The sequence below is a fragment of the Podospora pseudopauciseta genome (assembly GCF_035222475.1).
Source record: "Podospora pseudopauciseta strain CBS 411.78 chromosome 7 map unlocalized CBS411.78m_7.2, whole genome shotgun sequence".
NCBI lineage: Eukaryota > Fungi > Ascomycota > Sordariomycetes > Sordariales > Podosporaceae > Podospora > Podospora pseudopauciseta.
In genome coordinates this window covers 704,385-721,488 of record NW_026946668.1, presented here as the reverse complement: position 1 = coordinate 721,488, position 17,104 = coordinate 704,385, and the positions used below count along the sequence as shown (strand labels likewise).

The following is a 17,104-nucleotide window of genomic DNA, read 5'->3' as shown; positions in this document are numbered from 1 at the left end:
TTCTCCGTCTGCGCGCCCATTTTCGCCTGGTACGGTGTCTTTTGTCGGCTTCCTCAACGTCTACCTCATCATCTCGTACTTTGTCGGTGTGGTCGGCAAGGATTGGGACTACAAGAGCCACCGAGCTGGTCGAGAAGTATCCGATCAACAATGAGACTGCCCCGACGGTGGATGTCTACCTGCCTTGCTGCTCTGAGCCCTTGGAGATTATCGAGAACACCTACCAGCACGTCATCAAGCTTGATTGGCCTGCGGCAAAGCTCAAGGTTTATGTCCTTGACGATGGGACCAACCGGCCATCAAGGCTCTGGCAGAGAAGTACGGCTTCAACTACATTGTCCGTGAGGACCGTCCAAGGCTGCGCAAAGCGGGCAAACCTCCGGTGGGCTTTTTGCCAGGACGGGAGGGGGAGTTCTTGCCATCTTTGACGCTGATTTCTGCCCTCGTCCCGATTTCCTCAAGGAGCTTTGTTGTTGAGCACATGGCGGATCCCAAGACGGCTATCATCCAGAGTCCGCAGTTTTTCAGGGTGACTGATGACCAGACTTGGGTTGAGCAGGGTGCTGGAGCGACTCAGGAGTTGTTTTATCGCGTGGTGCAGGTGAACCGGAACAAATGGGGTGCGTCGATTTGTGTGGGGAGCAATGCCGTGTACAGGAGGGAGGCGCTGGTCGAGGTGGGAGGGACGGCTGAGATTGGGTTTTCGGAGGATGTTCATACTGGGTGAGTCTTGACTGCTCTGGCTGTTGACGGGAGATGACAGTGGGGCTAACGAGATGCAGTTTCGGTGCTGTTGACCGCGGCTGGAAGGTCAAGTACGTGCCTCTCTGCTTGGCGACGGGCATCTGCCCCAACACCCCACGCTCCTTTTTCTCGCAGCAGATGCGCTGGGCCAGAGGCAGCACGACGCTCCTGACGACCAAGCATTTCTGGACTTCGAACCTTTCCTTCATTCAGAAGGTTTGCTATCTCTGTGGTGTGTTTACCCTCGACGTTTTCCCCATCCCTTTACTGCGATCAATGCTGACATCAACAGGTCTCCTACTACTCGGCCGTCTCCCTGAATCTTCATCTCCCCATCCTGGCACCTCCTCATCTTCCGCCCCGAATGGTTCAAGTACTACAACCTCGCCTTCGCCATCCCCTCCATCATCTACGGCTCCCTGCTCTTCCGCTTCTGGGCCAAGGCCAAATACGGCTTCAACGTCCAGCACGTCATGATAGTCCAGTCGTACGCCTACCTCACAGCCATCAAGGACCGCCTGTTTGGGATTGAGCTCCTCTGGGCGGCGTCGGGCGACAAGAAGGCGCACAAGAAGAGCAACAAGTTCAGAAACATGAGACTGCTCTGTTGGTTCTGGACGATACTGACGATCGGCGGTGTGATTAGCGCGGTGACGTACAGGTTAAAGAATGACTTTCCTTGGTATCACACGCTGCCGTTGTTGATACTGAATGGGTATAATTTGTATATTGTGCATTACTTTTTGTTTTGTTCTTGGAGGTGGTAAGATATGACGGAGAGTGGATGGTATGTATGAAAGGAGGGACACACAAAAGGGGGATTACAAACAAAAGGCTTCCGCTTCGGATGATATGATATTTTGACCGTGTGATGGTTGTGGAGGGGGTGGGGGCATGTATATATTTTGGGTATCCTTTGGGGCGGCTCGTCGACCATACGTGGGGCTAGGAAGATGGGGTTGGGAACTTGGGATTGACACAAGCATATGGCGTTGTTTGATTTAATTATATAGCTTAATGGATTTTCCTGTTCTTGGTTTCAAACTTGAAAGCACAATAGATTAGTTCTTTGTCTTTTGGTACGGTTCCTACTTCCTTTCCAGCGGAGTGCTGAACAAGATCTCTTTTCAAATTTGGCCTGGGGTGGTCTTAAAGACGGCCAACTCTTGGCTGCCTAGGTGCATCTTCCTTTCTTGGCTCACAAAGAATGTTGTTCGGCGTGCTTTGAACGGTGAACCGGGTCTTCCGGCCCTTCCCACCGCGTCTATCGATTCAAAACCAGTCTCGATACTATCTCGGTCAGCCATTTCCCAGGGACCAAACTCCTGAAAGCCACATCTCTCGTGGCGTTCGGGATCACACCACCCCCAGGCAAGCCACACGGGTTAGAACGCACCGACTCCCGCGAACGGAAGCCGACTATAAGCCCGATATGTTGTGGAACTTTGGCGGGCATGAAACTGGAAGGGAGGGGCCTTTCCGTTGTTACGCAAGCGGAGATTCGGGGTTTTTGGCTGGTTGGTTGGGGTGGTAGGTGAGGAGGTGAGGGGATACGAGGTTTCGGGTGAGGGAGGTCTGGGAGGGAGGTTGGATGGCATGGCATCCTTGGATCCATGTTGGTGAACCGCAGTGGTCATTGTTTGGAAACCGGAATACCATGCCCACCACGTGGCTGGGGTTGGAGGCAAGAGTGAAAATGTCCGTTGGGGTCGGCATGTTGAGGGACAGGTTTGCAGGGTCTTGCCGGGTAGGTGAATTCTTGGTTGATGTCAGGGGAATGGCGACAGGACAGAGAGGGCGAAACAGGATCAAGTGAGGATGGGTACCAAGAAATGAGTAACAACCAACAAAATTTTCTGACATGATGCGGATTTGACGTCGTCTTCGAGAGATCAACAGTGATGGCATGGAAGCAGGTCTGGACCTGGATCCCATTCACTCGGGTCTCCTCGTTCACCATGAGTGAGGTCAGGTTTGGTACCCATAAGGCAGCTGCATGAAAACCAGCCCTATATAAACCGCCCCTAGGCCATATGTCGTTGTCGGCCCCCCTGTGCCTGGCTTCCTGATTGGCACCATGCAAGCGATGGGTTACCAAGGCTGCCCTGGACAGTTCCCCGACTTGGCAATAGGCCTCCTGTGCCGCATCCTTTGAGAGAGACCGGTCAATGATGTGCATCTCCATTAGCGGCACAGATTCCAGAACCGTTGTCAGGTGTGTTCCATGGGGGTGAGGAAGTCTGCGTGGGGGAACATGGTGCAGGGGCTGGATATCGATTCCAAGACCGAAGAAACTTTCTCGAGTGTATAGTTGAAAGAATGACTCCAAATCAAAATCAAAAAGAAAACTAGCTCAACTGCAGTGGGTATTTTCCCGCCGAGAGAATCTGCCGCATTTTGTACATCATTTGAAAACCCTCAAACACGGAACAGGTAACTAACAAGCAGCATCTCAGATAGATGAATTCGAGCCCCACATTCCCCAGAAAACAGTGGCGTGAGTGTGTTGATCCGCGGATCCACACTTGACTACCGGCCCATTCAAGCCTGAAGAACAAGAGACGTTTTATCCGGCGTGGCAGATGGGACAAATGACACTAACTGAATTGGACAAATAACGCAACGCTCCCTTCCGTGACAAGTCTTTTCTGCCCCTCCCTGCCGGATCATCACCATTTCTCTCTTTGTTGGTGTCCGCAACGTCTCAAGGATTCATTGTTTAGGATCATGAGGTGAGGGTTCGGTGGGGAGATCGGCGGGAGTCCTCGGTCCTTGGTTCCTAACCTTGCATTTTCCCAAAAGAGGCATTGCAGAGCAAACACCATGGTCTTTTTCCATGTACAATGTTGGCAACCCACTGTGTAAGTGGACCCCTGACAGAACAAACACCACGATGGATCCCAGCAACCAGGCTTCATCATCGACAAGACGGCAAGAGACCGCATTACGGCCGAACCGTGCCTTCTTTCTCTGCAACAGGGAACGGGAAGAGGCGTGAGATGCAATTTGAATCTCTTAGCAGAACGATCATGCGGAGCCCACTCGGCAAGCCAGCTCCAGATCATCATGTTATTGTCTCCAATAAGGATAAATATCAACCGCCTCTGCACCCCAATATCTGGATTTGCTTGTCATCCCAACACAACAGGCTGGGCTGTCTTGTCTACTTGCCGCCAACAATAGCCGCCTGGTCAGCTCACTCTCAAAGGACTGAACCCTATAGCTCACATCTTTTATTCCCATCCCTCCCCCCCCTTTTTCCTGCTGTTGATTATTTTTCGGCTCCCGGCAACCTGCATAATCTGACAGCATGCCCTCCCTTTCGACCTCCCTCCTCCTTTTGGGAGCCGCAGCCTCCCAAGCCTTGGCTCACTCCCACCTCGCCCACATCCTCGTCAACGGCGTGCTCTACAACGGCTTCGACCCCCGCCCCAACATCGCCAACTTCCCCAACCGGGTAGGCTGGTCCTCCTCCAACGCCGACGACGGCTACGTCGGCCCGGCAGAGTACGCCTCGGCCGAGATCATCTGCCACAAGTCCGGCGCTCCCCCCTCGGCCCACGCCCCCGTTCGGGCGGGGGAAAAGGTTCACATCCAGTGGAACGGCTGGCCGATCGGCCACGTCGGCCCGGTGCTGGCTTACATCGCCCCCTGCCTCAACACCGCTGACGGGTGCGGATCTGTCTCCAAGACAAACCTCCGCTGGACCAAGCTCGACGACTCCGACCCTGTCCTCGTGCCGGGAGAGCCGGGGACATGGGGAAGTCCGGCGGGGAAGTGGGCGACGGACGTGATGATCGCGAGGAATAACTCGTGGCAGGTGGAGATCCCGCGTGGGTTGAAGCCGGGACCCTATGTCCTCCGTCACGAGATCATCGCGCTTCACTTCGCCAAGGACAAGGGAGGCGCGCAGAATTACCCGGTTTGTATGAACCTTTGGGTGGAGGCGCCTGTGCCGGCTGTGCCGGTCCCGCAACCGTTCAAGCTGGACAGTTTCGATGCGAGGGGGTTCTACAAGGAGACGGACGAGGGGATTTTGATTGATGTGTCGACGAGCTTGACAGGGTATGTGGTTCCTGGGCCGACGGTGGCGCCTCAGGCGAGGCCGGTGGGGCATGAGCAGCAGCAGCAGATGATGAGCCGGGCGGATGGGACGCCGGTTGTTGTGGTGAGGAGTACGGTTACGCAGAAGTGGACCGGTGGTGCTGTGAAGAGGACTGAGGCGCCGGTGGTGAATAAGGGGAGGTATTTTAGGGGTTAGTCGGGGGGGTTGGGGGGGTTCACTTGTCATGGTTGATGGGGTGGGAAAGCGATTGTAATTATTGGAGAAAGAAAAGAAAAAAGGAAAACATGTTAATAGGCATTCAAATGGTACCATTTGCCTCCTCCTCATTAGTCCCTTGCTCGCCGAACAGCTCTTCCCCCTCTCCCTCCCCCTTTCCAACTCATAAATGCCCGGGCACTCTCGTCTCGTGTAACAAATGAAAAAAAAAAATGAATACGTATCGAAAGGGAAAAAAAAAAATGGCGTAAGTCATCATAAAAGCCGTGTGCTGATAGGTACCGTAATCGAAAAGAAAAGGGAAATTATTGCTGAAGCGACTGACGTTCTCGAGTCCGTGGGGACCAAAATCTTGAGACAAAGCCGTGAAACGAAAACAGAAATGAAATCGACCGCTCCAGAGCTGCCACCTCTTATTCCATAGAATAGATAGGTAACCAAATTCTACCATTTGTGCCCTTTCTTATGTCTCTTGCGTCCGCAATTGTCGATATGTGCTCATGATACTCCTTGTCCTGAGTGTGCTCCCACAGGTGCAGACATAAGCAAAGTCGATACGAAAGGCGCAGTGCTTGAGGTGCCGGCGGTAGTTGTCCTTCCGAGCTACCGAGTAGGTGCATGCGCATCTGTACTTTGGGACGTCGGGGTCGTCCTCACCGACGTTGCTGAGGTGCTTCTCAGAGGTGAGGTGACGGTCCCAGTTCTTTTGATTTGCAAAGTTCTCGTTGCAGATGTCACATCTGAGTTGGGAGGGGGATGAGCTGGGTTCTCGAGGAGGAGCTTGGCCGTAGGAGTAGTCGTAGCCGCTCTGGTACTCCACGAGCTGTCTGATATTTAAGGGTCAGTGGTCTTGATCTTGCAAAGAAAGTGTGAACAGCGGACAACGTACTGCTCAGGGATGGGAGGCAAGCTGTCCGAGAGGGGAGCAATGTCCGGGAAGCCGGTGGCAGTGGGGTCAGAGAAAGCGCCGGATGTCATGGTATAAGTAGTAGTGGGAGGTAAGGACGATGTTGTCCAGGCTTGATATGGTCCCATATCCCAGGGTTGAGTGGCGAGACCAGGGTGAGGCGGTATGTAGGACCCTGGGTCGTCGTGGCTAGCTGAACCTGTAGAGAGATATGGGTACGAAGGTCCTGCGTTGGTGGCAAGAGATGTGAGGGCGTTCTGGTCGATGTAAGTCGTACGGGGAATGTTAGTACCCGAGTACTGCTGGTTCAAGTACTGCTGGTCCGAGTACCCTGGTCCCACCCTCCTGACCGTCCTCGTACGGGTTGTTGTAGTCTGCCATGGTGAGATGGGCTGGCCTAGAAACCGATACTGGGCTGGAGGTGTCTTGCACATTCTATCTCGTCCGGTATGGCATATTTGTCCATCTTTATACCTCTGTTTCCAACAGAGCCTCCACAACCAAACGGGACATGTCGGACTCTGGAGAGCTTCTCTCTGGCTTGATTAGGCCTCATCTCGATAAGACGGCATGCCGAAGCGGCCTTGGCCATCCTTGACTCGGCTTCGTGGACCAGACATCTTACGGCGGCTGTGAGGGTGGTGGCGTTGAGGGTACCTTTGACTGGTCCTAGCGTCGAGTCACACACAAGACAACATATCAAAAATTGTGGAAAGTGGTAGTTGTCTCCTGGGAGGCCCCCTGAGGAAATGCTCAAATGCATGTACCCAGCATGGTTGAGCCCCACAAAACGATGTAGTTGTCAATGGCTTGGCGGTGAAAGCGGGAGGACGGGTGTGGTAGCTGTCTAAATTTTGGCATACCTGGCGGCCGGGCGAGAGTGGAAAGTGAGGGTTTGGTGATGATTGGGAATTAGGCGACTCCTGCTTGGGCTAGTTGAGGACCGTTGGGCTGGGAGATGGACGGGAGCAGAAACAGGCGAACAGCCACTCCCGTCCCCTGTAGCCGTGCTAGCAGGGCCCCGGAAAACAGTGGTGAGCGTGGGGTCGCCTCGAACAAAGTGCCGGCAGACGCGCTTGATGTGAAAAGGCAGCTCGCGCACCAACGAACATATTTCCTTGTCCAATCACGGCTTCACCGTTTGAGATGGTCATCAAAAAGGTTCATGATCCGCCGATACAGCTCCCAGCACATCATCTAAGACTTCCCATCAGACGCCTGTCTCTGGTCGCCTTGTGCCGTGCATACCGGTATCTGCAACACATGGGCCTCATTCACCCAGGAGTACTCTGTAGCCCCCAAATCTGCCGGCGCTACATCGGACAAGACCAGTGTAGATGTCGAACGCCAACGAATGACAGCCCCAGAAAGTCACCACTGTTCCACAACCGTTACCGAGCACCTCACCGCCGAGAGCCTTACCATGTTTTCTGGCGATGAACAAAGGTCAACATACCTGGCAGAAATACCGCACTTGCTGCCCTCCACTACCTTAAATGGTCTTTGGGACGACGTCTCTCTCTTAACTTAATTAAATTAGACAGGATGCAAGTCATCCTTGGTACCAGGAACACCCTCTGGTTTCAGGGTTCACATCGCCGGAATACCGCCGTGGGTTTCTCTATCCGGCGACTTGCGAACTCTTCGTCTCCGGTATCCTGGGAACTGGAGATAGAGGTGCCTTGCATACATACATGACTGCAGTCGTATGAGGCTTCGGTGAGGAGCTTCGCCAAGAATCAGCGAGGACTGTCGATGTGCCATCTCCGGGCGTTGAACTCCAGTGATTCCCTATTCGAGGTCTATAGTCCAGCTGGACCAGGGTTGGTGGCTTATGGGCCGGGGGGAGAAAATGCTGCACATCACTTCTCCACGGACAGGTTCTCGCGTGCCCATTACAATTACCGCCCATCCAATGCAAAGTCTCTGTGTTACGATTGATCTGTTTTCCCTCATGCAGTCTGAATAATTCTCCTTGTTTCACAGTCCATACAGGACCCCTACATACATCATAGCCTTGCAGCTATTGGCGCGCTATGTCCGACACTGCCCTCACCTATGATGTGACAATGTTTTCCTCTCCTCTCACGGCCACCAACCCACCTCCCGTTCAAACGCCGTCTAGGCGTTGTCCGGATCCTCGCCTGGTCTTTCCTGGACAATCAACTTCACCTCGCCGGTTCTGAACAGCTCCGGGGCGGGCAGTGTCACCAATGCCCGCAAAGGGTTGGTAGTTGTTCTTCCAGAGTTTGTTCCGGCCCTCAGTGCAGGAAATCTCTTCCGGGAGACGTCTTCACCAAAATGCGACTGGATCTTCCTACCACAGCCCGTCTACATAGTAAAGCATGAAGCCCTCGAGGGCTTTACACGTCTCGATGAGCGTCTTGCGAAGTCTCGTGAGATGACGACAAAACCGGAGGATGCTGTCGAGAGCGTACCTGTGAAGGATTTCGGGGTGCATCAGGGTCAGGGAAACAAGGGTCTTGGGGAGTGCTACTGCTGGATCGGTACACCGAAGAGAACCCCAGGCGCGCTTGGACGTAAACCTTCGGAGCTCAAGAAGCCTCAGGCTGGGCATGGCGGCTACCAGCAAGAGTATCTTTGGGTTCCAGCCGTAGTAGTGCCGAGTGGAAAAGACTGGACGGTGACATGACCGTGGAGCATCGTATGCAGAAGAACCATCAAGAACCAGTGTGTCCAAATCAGGACAGAGGACAATATTGGTGACTTGGGCATCACCGATGTTTCCATTCGGAAGGGATTGATTCGTTCTTGTCAGTCCGCGTCGAGGATGTTGCGGACACTACGCAGCCGTCTTGCGAGGCAGAGAATGGCCAGAGGCGTGATACACCTATATCCCATCCAGTCTTTGGGCACAGCTAAGGTTCTAACGGTAGGTTGTACTCGTGCAGCAGACGATAGAAAGTTGACCGGGCCATTAGGTGATTACGGCGAGCCACTTCATCATCCTGGTCGAGATCACTTTCCCACAGACACCTGAGTCGGCCTTTCTTGTGGGTCACTTGAAACTTTTCTTGAAGATAGGAGGTGCGCTTCTCACACTTGCCCTCATAGCCGACCCGTATATTGACGTGGCGCACCAGGTGCCACAGTTCAGGGCGTGAGATGAGAGTACGAAATTGAGAGAACTCTTTGTTAGCAGAGTGTCCAGTATCCTTCCCATGGGCGTCTCATGGTCACTAGCTTCTTCAAATTCCTTTCTTGAGAATAGTCATTGGATGCAAGACCGTGGCTGGGATTGATCGGGCGGTATAAGACTGGCGTGGAAACTGCTCGAAGATACTTGCAAGTCGTAGCAAAGTTCAAAAGCGAGGCTTGTCCGCTGAACCACACTGGTTTTGGGGGGCGCTGAATTCGTCGATGCTGATCCGGGGGTAAATAGTAATGGTATTCTGGACTGGTGTCCTGGTAGCCACAGGTGGTGCAGGTGGTGCGGTATCCTGCTCTTGGATAAAGTGACAGATGATGGTCAGAATGTCGACTGGAAGGTTGAGAAGGCAAAGATCCCGGGATGGACCAGGACCTGCCGTTGTGCCATCATCATCTTTCGATGTTTTGGGTCTTTTAGCGGATGGGGGTTGGGAGGGTTGGGTATCGCCGCTGGCGGACTCACTGCCGGTCGACTCGAGCCTGGCCGCTGTGCGCTTCGACATTTTGTTGCCTTGCACAAATCGATGGTTATAAAACTCGACTGTTGACTGAGGATCAGGATGGGAGTGTCTGGTAGATAGGAGCAGAAAGGCAAATGTTCATTCCTTTTGGAGGTATTTTGCTGACTGAAGGTGTATCAAACCTTATTTAGACTTTATTAGAGATTGCCAAAGAGCGGATGCAAAGAAAAAGGGAAAACCGTTACAGACCGTTACACATCAGGTGACGCGAGATTCCGGGCTTCAGCCTTCAACCGCCAGGTTCCCACTCTCAACAAAAGCCACTGAGGGCAGACATAAGTGGGAAATTTGATTACTGAAGGATTTATCCATCAGGCAAGACCCCTTCATACGTGCATTACTGTTTCAGGTAAAGAAACGATTGTTCGGCCTGGACAGTCCAAGGTGCTCCCTCAAAGTACTCCCCTCATACTCAGTTCTGAACAAGCCCCGTCTCTGAAGTTCAGGAACCAGTCTCTGCGTGACATCATCTATTCCCTGGGGGACAAAAGGGAAAGTGACAGTAAAACCATCTGCGGCCCCTTGTGACAGCCATTCCTCCATCTCGTCAGCAATGCTCTGGGGTGTACCAACAAAGGCCAGCCCCGCATACCCTCCATATCTTTGGGCAAGCTGTTTGACTGTCAGGCCTTCATCCCTTGCGAGCTTGATAACCCCTGCTCTCCCAGTCTTGCTGGCGTTGGTGTCTGCAATATCATCTGGCAGTGGACCATCAGGATCGAACCCTGAAGCATCGCTACCAAGAGCAATGGACAGCGAGGCAATCGCGCTATCATAATGAACCAGGCTATCAAGCTTCAACCTCTTCTCCTTGGCATCCTGAACCGTATCACCAACAATCACCAAGGCGGCCGGCAGAATCCTCAAGCTGTCCCTATTCCTGCCATACTTCTCTGCCCTTCCCTTGATATCCTCATACAATTCCTTCGCACCTTGAATATCCCTCGGCGAACAAAACACCACCTCTGCCGTCTCTGCGGCAAGCTGTTTCCCCGGCTCTGACTGCCCAGCCTGAACAATCACTGGCCACCCTTGTACCGGTCTCGCAATGTTCAAAGGCCCCCTCACTTTGAGACTCTCCCCTTTGTGGTTGAGTACGTGAAGCTTGGAAGGATCAAAGTAGATCCCGGACTCCTGACTCTGAGAGTCGAACGCGTCGTCCGCGAAACTATCCCACAGCCCAGTGACAACCTCGTAAAACTCCCTGGCTCGCTTGTACCGCTCAGAATGCTCCACGTGCTCATCCAACCCAAAATTCTTGGCAGATTCCGGATTGCCGGTCGTGACGATGTTCCAGGCTGCTCTGCCCGAGGAGAGGTGGTCCAAGCTGGCGAAGCGGCGGGCAACGTGGTACGGTTCGTCGTATGTAGTCGAGGCTGTGGCCGCGAGGCCGATCTTCTCTGTCACAGCGGACAATGCGGACAGAAGAGTGAATGGCTCAAAGGAGGTGACGGTGTGAGATCGCTGCAGGGCCTCGATGGGCATGTTCAAGACTGCTAGGTGATCGGCCATGAAGAAGGCATCGAACTTGGCAGCTTCGAGCTTTTGAATGAAGGACTTGAGATGCGGGAGAGAAAAGTTGGCATTGGGAACAGCACCGGGGTAGCGCCATGCTCCTGTATGGAGCGAGACTGGGCGCATAAACGCTGTGAGGTGCAGCTGCTTCTTCGGGGTAGCCATGTTGACAGAGTCAAAGGATTGTTTCGTTACCAGAGAGGTAAAATAATAATCAGTGTTGAGGACGCTCTTTCAAGAGCTCTCGAAACCCATGATATCCTCGTACTTATCTCTCATGACAAGGCGGGATGGATGACAAATGGCGATGGCGCACAATCACGACATCGCCAAGTGGGGTTACCAAAGCTGTTGGAGTTGGTCCGCAGTCCTCATATCGTTTCTGGATTAGTTATCATGGCTCGGTATCTTCGGATAGTCCTCTCCCATCGGTTTGAGATGGAACCTAAGTCTCATGTTTACTTTGGCACCCAGATGCAAAGGTGGAGTCAGGGGCTCAGGGGTAATGACATGCTCGTAAACCCTAACCCGAAACCCGGACCCCGGACTTACACATGTGGCCTTGGCGCGGGGTGTTCACAACGCGCCTCCCAAGTTGTTGGCTTTGTCGAACGCGTCTTCTCTTCATCATTCATTATCCATCAGTTCCGAAAATGAGGTCGACCCGAAGTCGCTCCGCGGCAGCCAAAGCCCTTCAGTCAGTCGCTGAAGCCTCAACACCGAGCTCAGCTCTGCCCAAACCGACACCCGCGCGGGTCAAAGCAACAGCAGCAGAAGCAGCAAAACCACCATCCATGCCAACCCCACAAACAACGACCGCCGCTCAGACTCCACCGCTAACCCCAACCCCGGAAACCCTCTCTTTCCCAACCTCTGCCTCGTTCACCAGCTGGTTAGGCACGAACTATTCGACAACACCCCTCGGAATCTGGCTCAAGATCTCCAAGAAAAACTCCAACATTCCCTCCATCTCCTACGATGAGGCCATCGACTGCGCTCTCTGCTACGGCTGGATCGACGGCCAGCGCAAGGCCCTCGACTCGCTCTACTTCCTCCAGCGATTCACCCCCCGAAGGAAGAACAGCATGTGGTCCAAGCGCAACGTCCAAAAGGTTGCTGCCTTGACCCTAGCAGGAAGAATGGAAGAGGCAGGATTGGCAGAGGTCAAGCGGGCACAGGAAGACGGACGCTGGGACAGGGCATACGATGGGGCTAGCATGATGGAGATGCCCGAGGACTTTGGCGCCGCGCTGGCGGGGAATGACAAGGCAAAGGGGTTCTGGGAGGGGTTGGGGAAGACGAAGAGGTATACTTTTTTGATGAAGCTCGTGACAACCAAACGGGCAGAGACCAGGACGAGGAAGATTGGGGAGTTTGTCGCATTGTTGGAAGAGGGCAAGACACTGTGATTCTTGAGGGAACATTGGTTTCTACGCCAGCGTAGTGGTATTGTGTACCTGGGCAACGACCGGCTCTGCTACCTGCTACCTACACCAAGCTGAACTGCGCAGTACATCCTCCGAAAACATGCAACAAATGAGCGACAGGAACAAAATAACCTCTTAGAAAATCGGTGCCAGTCCCAATGGCTTCAGCCCTCTGCCTCCCTACCATACATCCAGTCGAGAGAAGACCTAAGCGCCGGCCCAGTCGTTCAAGATACCGCGCAGGTTGTTGTACTCGGCGGCACTGAGGTTGTTGTACAGCAGGCAGTCAGAGCCGCAAGGTGTGGGAGGGGGTCCACCAGAAGCGTCGCCATCAAGAACAGTAGCAAGGTTCATGCAGGTAGCAGGAAGACCGCTGATGCGGATGCCTAGATCGCAAAACGTGTCAGCCATATCTTTTCAAAAAGGAGTCATTCGCAAGCACCCACCGTTATTCTCCACCGGACCCTCAAGGAGGACGCTTCCACCGTTGATGTCGTTGAAGCACCTGTCGAACTCAAACTGGGGCACACCCTCGGGGGCGGTTGGGGGAGTTGCCTGGCGGCCAGTCAAGATGGGGCGCGCCTTGAGCATGCGGGCACGGAGACCGCCGGCCACACTGCGGCGTCTGTCGTCGGTGCAGTCTCCGAGTTCGCACTTCAGGACGGCACCAGTGACCTCGACGGCGAAGCCTGCAACTGCGCCAACGACGGTGAGGATGGGCCCGATGAACACCGGGGGGCACTGGACCTGCTGGACGGAGAAGTAGCTGAGCGCGAGCGCAACAGCGGCGGCCTTGGTGGTGAAGGAAGGCATTATGTTGGTTGTGGTGGTACTGGAATGGTATAGATGAGGGCTGGAGATGTTGTGTTGAAGGACAGAAGATGATTGAAGGTTGGGCGAAGAGATCAGCTTTATACTTGTGCCGGTCTCGCTCTTGTCATACTACCTCGTTCTGTTCGTGACTATGGATAGAGGTTCCTTCCTCCAACAGGCCTTGATCATCGCCAGGTCCCACCGACTGGTTGGTCAGCTTGGAGAGTCACTAGACCTTGGTGCCATTAGTGATCTTGACGGAAGCAGTGAAGATTCTCAGGGGTGAGGATCTCGTGGTCGAAACCTGCCCCGAGGTATGGCCGGCTCCTGGCACTGATGGTAGAAGAACTATGATGACCAGGTATACAATCCGCACGGCCCAAGATATGACCTACACAGGTAGGTGATCGGAGCAGTGGATGTTATGTTGATTGTCCATATCGACGATATGGTAGCCCATCGATGTCGTGTCTGATGTTCGATTTCCTTGGCTGCCGTGGGACCGCAAACATGTTCTTGGTTGTGGAACATAACGTTGGATCACCCTTGACCTATAGTGTGGACTAGTTTCAAGTGTAAGGCTGACCAGCCAAGGTTTATGGAAGCTTGCGTGGCAGCAACGGTGCAGCATGGTACAGGATCCTCGCATAGCGCCTGAGAAGGATTCGGTGTGCTGGAACTTAAACGAGGTGGGTTACAGACTGTAAGACTGCGGCGTCGACTTCCCACTTTCTCCCTCCTTGGAGCACTTCTATCTCGAATGAATGTTGTCATTCTCAACTACGGAAAGCGCGACATTTCACTCACGATTATGCATTCGACAGTATTCACCCCTTTATGGTCTTTTTCTCTGGCGAGCCTCATCACGATATTGTCTCTAGGCCAAGGAAAAGGAATCCGAAAGCTTTCACTGCTCGCCATATGGCCACTCAACTTCCTGTCTCTGAACACTTGCCACCACCTGACATGGCCTGGAGGGCTCAACAGCACCTACGCCAGTCTCGTCATCTTCTACTTTCTTCACACTCTCAAAATCCTTGTTCTTGACCACCAACCACCAAAATCTCCGGGTTTCATCAACGCTTACAAACTCTGGAACAACCCTCGAGGGCTTGAAGCCCCCCCAGTGGTATTCTCCACTACTCACAACAAGAACCCCCAATCCCGGCTCAGATTCGCCATCCTTCAGCTCGTCAAGATCGCCCTCCTCTTCACAGCAGACACGCACCTCGTCCAAGGTGTCATTTCCGTATTTGTCTTCACAGGCGCCAAACCATCGGATTTTGCCCCTGACTACGAAGTCTTTCGCTTCCAACCACTCACCGGTAGACAGCTCCTCATCCGAGCCGGCATCTCGGTGAACTGGATCTGGACAGCGTTTTACCTTCTTGAAGCCTCCCGTTGTGCTCTCTCGCTTGCGTTCGTTGCAGTCCTGAGATGGGATGAACCGGAGGAGTGGCCCTCGATCTGGGGGCGTGCGGCGAATGCGACGTCTGTGAGGGGCTTTTGGGGGAAAGTGTGGAATAGGATTACGATCCCGACGTTTGCGTTCTATGCGGGCCTCTTCTTGGGTGTACTTGGCGTTGAGAAGAAAACAGGTTTGAGAAAGACATTGGTACCCCTGTTTGTTTTTTTACTTTCGGGCTTGTCACACGGCTTGGGGGGATGGGCTGTTGGTGACGGGGCGATGGGTCGGGATGTCTTGTTCTTTTTCTTGAACTTTGTGGCTTGTGCCGTGGAGACTTTTGTCGGGAAGACGGCGGGGTGGAAGAGTTGCAAGAGAGGGGTGCCGTCTTGGGCGGTGAGAACGGCCGGGATGATGTACCTGTTTGGATTCTTCTTTATGGTGGTCCCGCTGTGGATGTACCCCAAGATCTATGTTGCTCTGGGTATGTAGGTCAGATAGTTGCTCAACGTTGACCAATCACTGAAAATGGTCGATGTCCGGGAGAAATTCAACAGAATCATATAAAGTTGTTAGGCCCGAGCTCGTCACCTGAAGATAGCAACCGCTCCATAGTACGGACAGGGTCCTGCAAAAAAATAACAACCCAACCCAGCAAAGGAACATAGCCCCTGACGAAGCCGGCGATGTTACGTCGAGAGATGTATTCCTGCCCACCAGGATACATCATTCCAACTGAATCGTTCAGCTCATTGTTGTCACCTTTGGTTAACACCATCTCCCTGCATGCAAATCAGCAATCGTTCGCTCAACCCATTCAGTAATCCAAAGAACACATACTCCTGATTGTCATCATAAAACACACCAACAACCCGGTGAATAAAAGGAAATGGTCGATCAGGATTGAGGATGACGGGAAGGTCACCAACCCTTACTCTCCCGTCATGTGCCGGGTGGCGATGGACGAGCAAGATGTCCCCCGGATCAAAGGCCGGGGCCATCGAGTTGGTGATGACCACCACGGCCGGGTAGGGAGTGCCAGAAAGAAGGCAGGCGCCCTTCCATGCCATGAAACATGCCGACACGACCTGAAGGATGCCCAGGAGATGCTGCACAAAGGGCGACCGTAGAAAAGACATCAGAGCTGGTTTTTGCGCATGAAAAATTCAAAGCTGATGGTGGTGGATGGATGGGGTGGCCCAATAGCCTCAGAAGGGTAAGGGTAACTATGTCACATTATTTCTCTGAATATTCTACCGATCGATCGAGAGTGCATGTTGCCTGCCTTGAAACTCGAAGGATCACACGGTGGCTGTTATACGAGCGGCACAAGAGCGCTTCTAGAGCTTGGCTGACCCAACTTCGAGGTTGTTACTGCCGCCACAATGCTGCTTGTGTGATGCACACGTGATTAGCTTCTGCCATTTGGGTCAGTTTTCGTCTTACTGTTGCAACGAAGCCAACCTCCCCTGCCCGTGTGGTACGGCATCCGACCTACCGGACCTCCCGGCCATGGACAACGTAACCTTTGTTTCTCTTGGCATGACTGTCATCGACAAAATTCGATTTCCAGATGGGAAAGTTCTTTCTCGATGCCCCTGCGGAGGATCTGGGCTTGTACGGTAAGCCCCCTGCCGGAACCAAGTCTAAGGTTGAGTGGCTACCACCTAATATCTAACCTTACCAACAGGCACCGCTTGGCGCAAAACTTGCGGTCACAGACATTGACCAACTCTGGAAGAGTTGGCTGCCTTGTGGTGGCTGGGAGTGACTTTTCCGCCCACCACATATTTTCTACTCGATCAGCACCAAGGCCCAAACTCCAAGGGTAAGCCTAGGCACCAACATCTAGAGGTAGACCCTGCTGATTATTCCTATGTCATATAGATCAGGTCTTCAGCTACAACACCACCACCACCACCACCACCACCGTTCCAGCTTTACACCTGCCGATCTCACGATCCACGTCCGCCCTCCTACGATCGGCAGCCTTTTCACTTTCCTGGCTCCCCCTCAGCACCTTGCAGCTCCCCGCGCCATTCGGTACCAGCACGGAGCTCCCGCGAAGCCACTCTTGGTCCTGCCGTTCCGGGTTCCGGGATGACCACCTGAGAGCCCACGAAGCTGGTTGCATGTCCAGATACGCACTCACCGAATCACACGGAGGCTCTTGGCTGTATTCAATGACGTCAAGGAGCCGTCTTTGCCATCTGACCGCAACAACAGCCATCCAAAACGTTCGCGCTCCAGGTCTTGGAGTCGGGAGCTGGACCAGATGGACATGGTGCTGTTGTGGTGAGCCTGATGCCCGAAGACAGT

At 53.5% G+C, this 17,104-nt stretch overlaps 9 protein-coding genes across 9 annotated transcripts; 4 read left to right on the top strand and 5 right to left on the bottom strand.

Moving 5' to 3' along the window:
- Nucleotides 1–116: 116 nt before the first annotated feature.
- Nucleotides 117–1,398, top strand: QC763_0115310 (uncharacterized protein; the record flags this gene model as incomplete). The annotated part of the gene is made up of 6 exons (XM_062906539.1): nucleotides 117–266; nucleotides 305–723; nucleotides 783–960; nucleotides 1,037–1,054; nucleotides 1,119–1,350; nucleotides 1,391–1,398. Coding segments are annotated over 6 exons (1,005 nt in total), but the record flags the coding sequence as incomplete, so codon positions are not given.
- A 2,656-nt stretch (nucleotides 1,399–4,054) lies between these two features.
- QC763_0115300 (uncharacterized protein) lies at nucleotides 4,055–5,005 on the top strand (the record flags this gene model as incomplete). The annotated part of the gene is made up of 1 exon (XM_062906538.1): nucleotides 4,055–5,005. One exon carries the CDS (start codon nucleotides 4,055–4,057, stop codon nucleotides 5,003–5,005), a length of 951 nt encoding a protein of 316 aa, XP_062761285.1.
- A 38-nt stretch (nucleotides 5,006–5,043) lies between these two features.
- On the bottom strand, nucleotides 5,044–6,869 carry QC763_0115290 (uncharacterized protein). The gene is made up of 2 exons (XM_062906537.1): nucleotides 5,916–6,869; nucleotides 5,044–5,853 (listed from the first exon to the last, which is right to left on the bottom strand). Exons 1-2 carry the CDS (start codon nucleotides 6,365–6,367, stop codon nucleotides 5,490–5,492), a joined length of 816 nt encoding a protein of 271 aa, XP_062761284.1. The 5' UTR covers nucleotides 6,368–6,869; the 3' UTR covers nucleotides 5,044–5,489.
- Nucleotides 6,870–9,256: 2,387 nt separating this feature from the next.
- On the bottom strand, nucleotides 9,257–9,607 carry QC763_0115280 (uncharacterized protein; the record flags this gene model as incomplete). Its single annotated transcript, XM_062906536.1, has 1 exon — nucleotides 9,257–9,607. One exon carries the CDS (start codon nucleotides 9,605–9,607, stop codon nucleotides 9,257–9,259), a length of 351 nt encoding a protein of 116 aa, XP_062761283.1.
- A 363-nt stretch (nucleotides 9,608–9,970) lies between these two features.
- QC763_0115270 (uncharacterized protein) lies at nucleotides 9,971–11,305 on the bottom strand (the record flags this gene model as incomplete). Its single annotated transcript, XM_062906535.1, has 1 exon — nucleotides 9,971–11,305. The coding sequence occupies one exon, from the start codon at nucleotides 11,303–11,305 to the stop codon at nucleotides 9,971–9,973; it is 1,335 nt and encodes a 444-aa protein (XP_062761282.1).
- A 389-nt stretch (nucleotides 11,306–11,694) lies between these two features.
- Nucleotides 11,695–12,549, top strand: QC763_0115260 (uncharacterized protein; the record flags this gene model as incomplete). Its single annotated transcript, XM_062906534.1, has 1 exon — nucleotides 11,695–12,549. One exon carries the CDS (start codon nucleotides 11,695–11,697, stop codon nucleotides 12,547–12,549), a length of 855 nt encoding a protein of 284 aa, XP_062761281.1.
- An 8-nt stretch (nucleotides 12,550–12,557) lies between these two features.
- QC763_703415 (uncharacterized protein) lies at nucleotides 12,558–13,778 on the bottom strand. Its single transcript, XM_062915343.1, has 2 exons — nucleotides 13,014–13,778; nucleotides 12,558–12,953 (listed from the first exon to the last, which is right to left on the bottom strand). The coding sequence occupies exons 1-2, from the start codon at nucleotides 13,378–13,380 to the stop codon at nucleotides 12,775–12,777; spliced, it is 546 nt and encodes a 181-aa protein (XP_062761280.1). The 5' UTR covers nucleotides 13,381–13,778; the 3' UTR covers nucleotides 12,558–12,774.
- A 362-nt stretch (nucleotides 13,779–14,140) lies between these two features.
- Nucleotides 14,141–15,277, top strand: QC763_703417 (uncharacterized protein; the record flags this gene model as incomplete). Its single annotated transcript, XM_062915344.1, has 1 exon — nucleotides 14,141–15,277. One exon carries the CDS (start codon nucleotides 14,141–14,143, stop codon nucleotides 15,275–15,277), a length of 1,137 nt encoding a protein of 378 aa, XP_062761279.1.
- SEC11C (Signal peptidase complex catalytic subunit S11C) lies at nucleotides 14,172–16,340 on the bottom strand. The gene is made up of 2 exons (XM_062915345.1): nucleotides 15,626–16,340; nucleotides 14,172–15,567 (listed from the first exon to the last, which is right to left on the bottom strand). Exons 1-2 carry the CDS (start codon nucleotides 15,922–15,924, stop codon nucleotides 15,345–15,347), a joined length of 522 nt encoding a protein of 173 aa, XP_062761278.1. The 5' UTR covers nucleotides 15,925–16,340; the 3' UTR covers nucleotides 14,172–15,344.
- Between the last annotated feature and the right edge of the window lie 764 nt (nucleotides 16,341–17,104).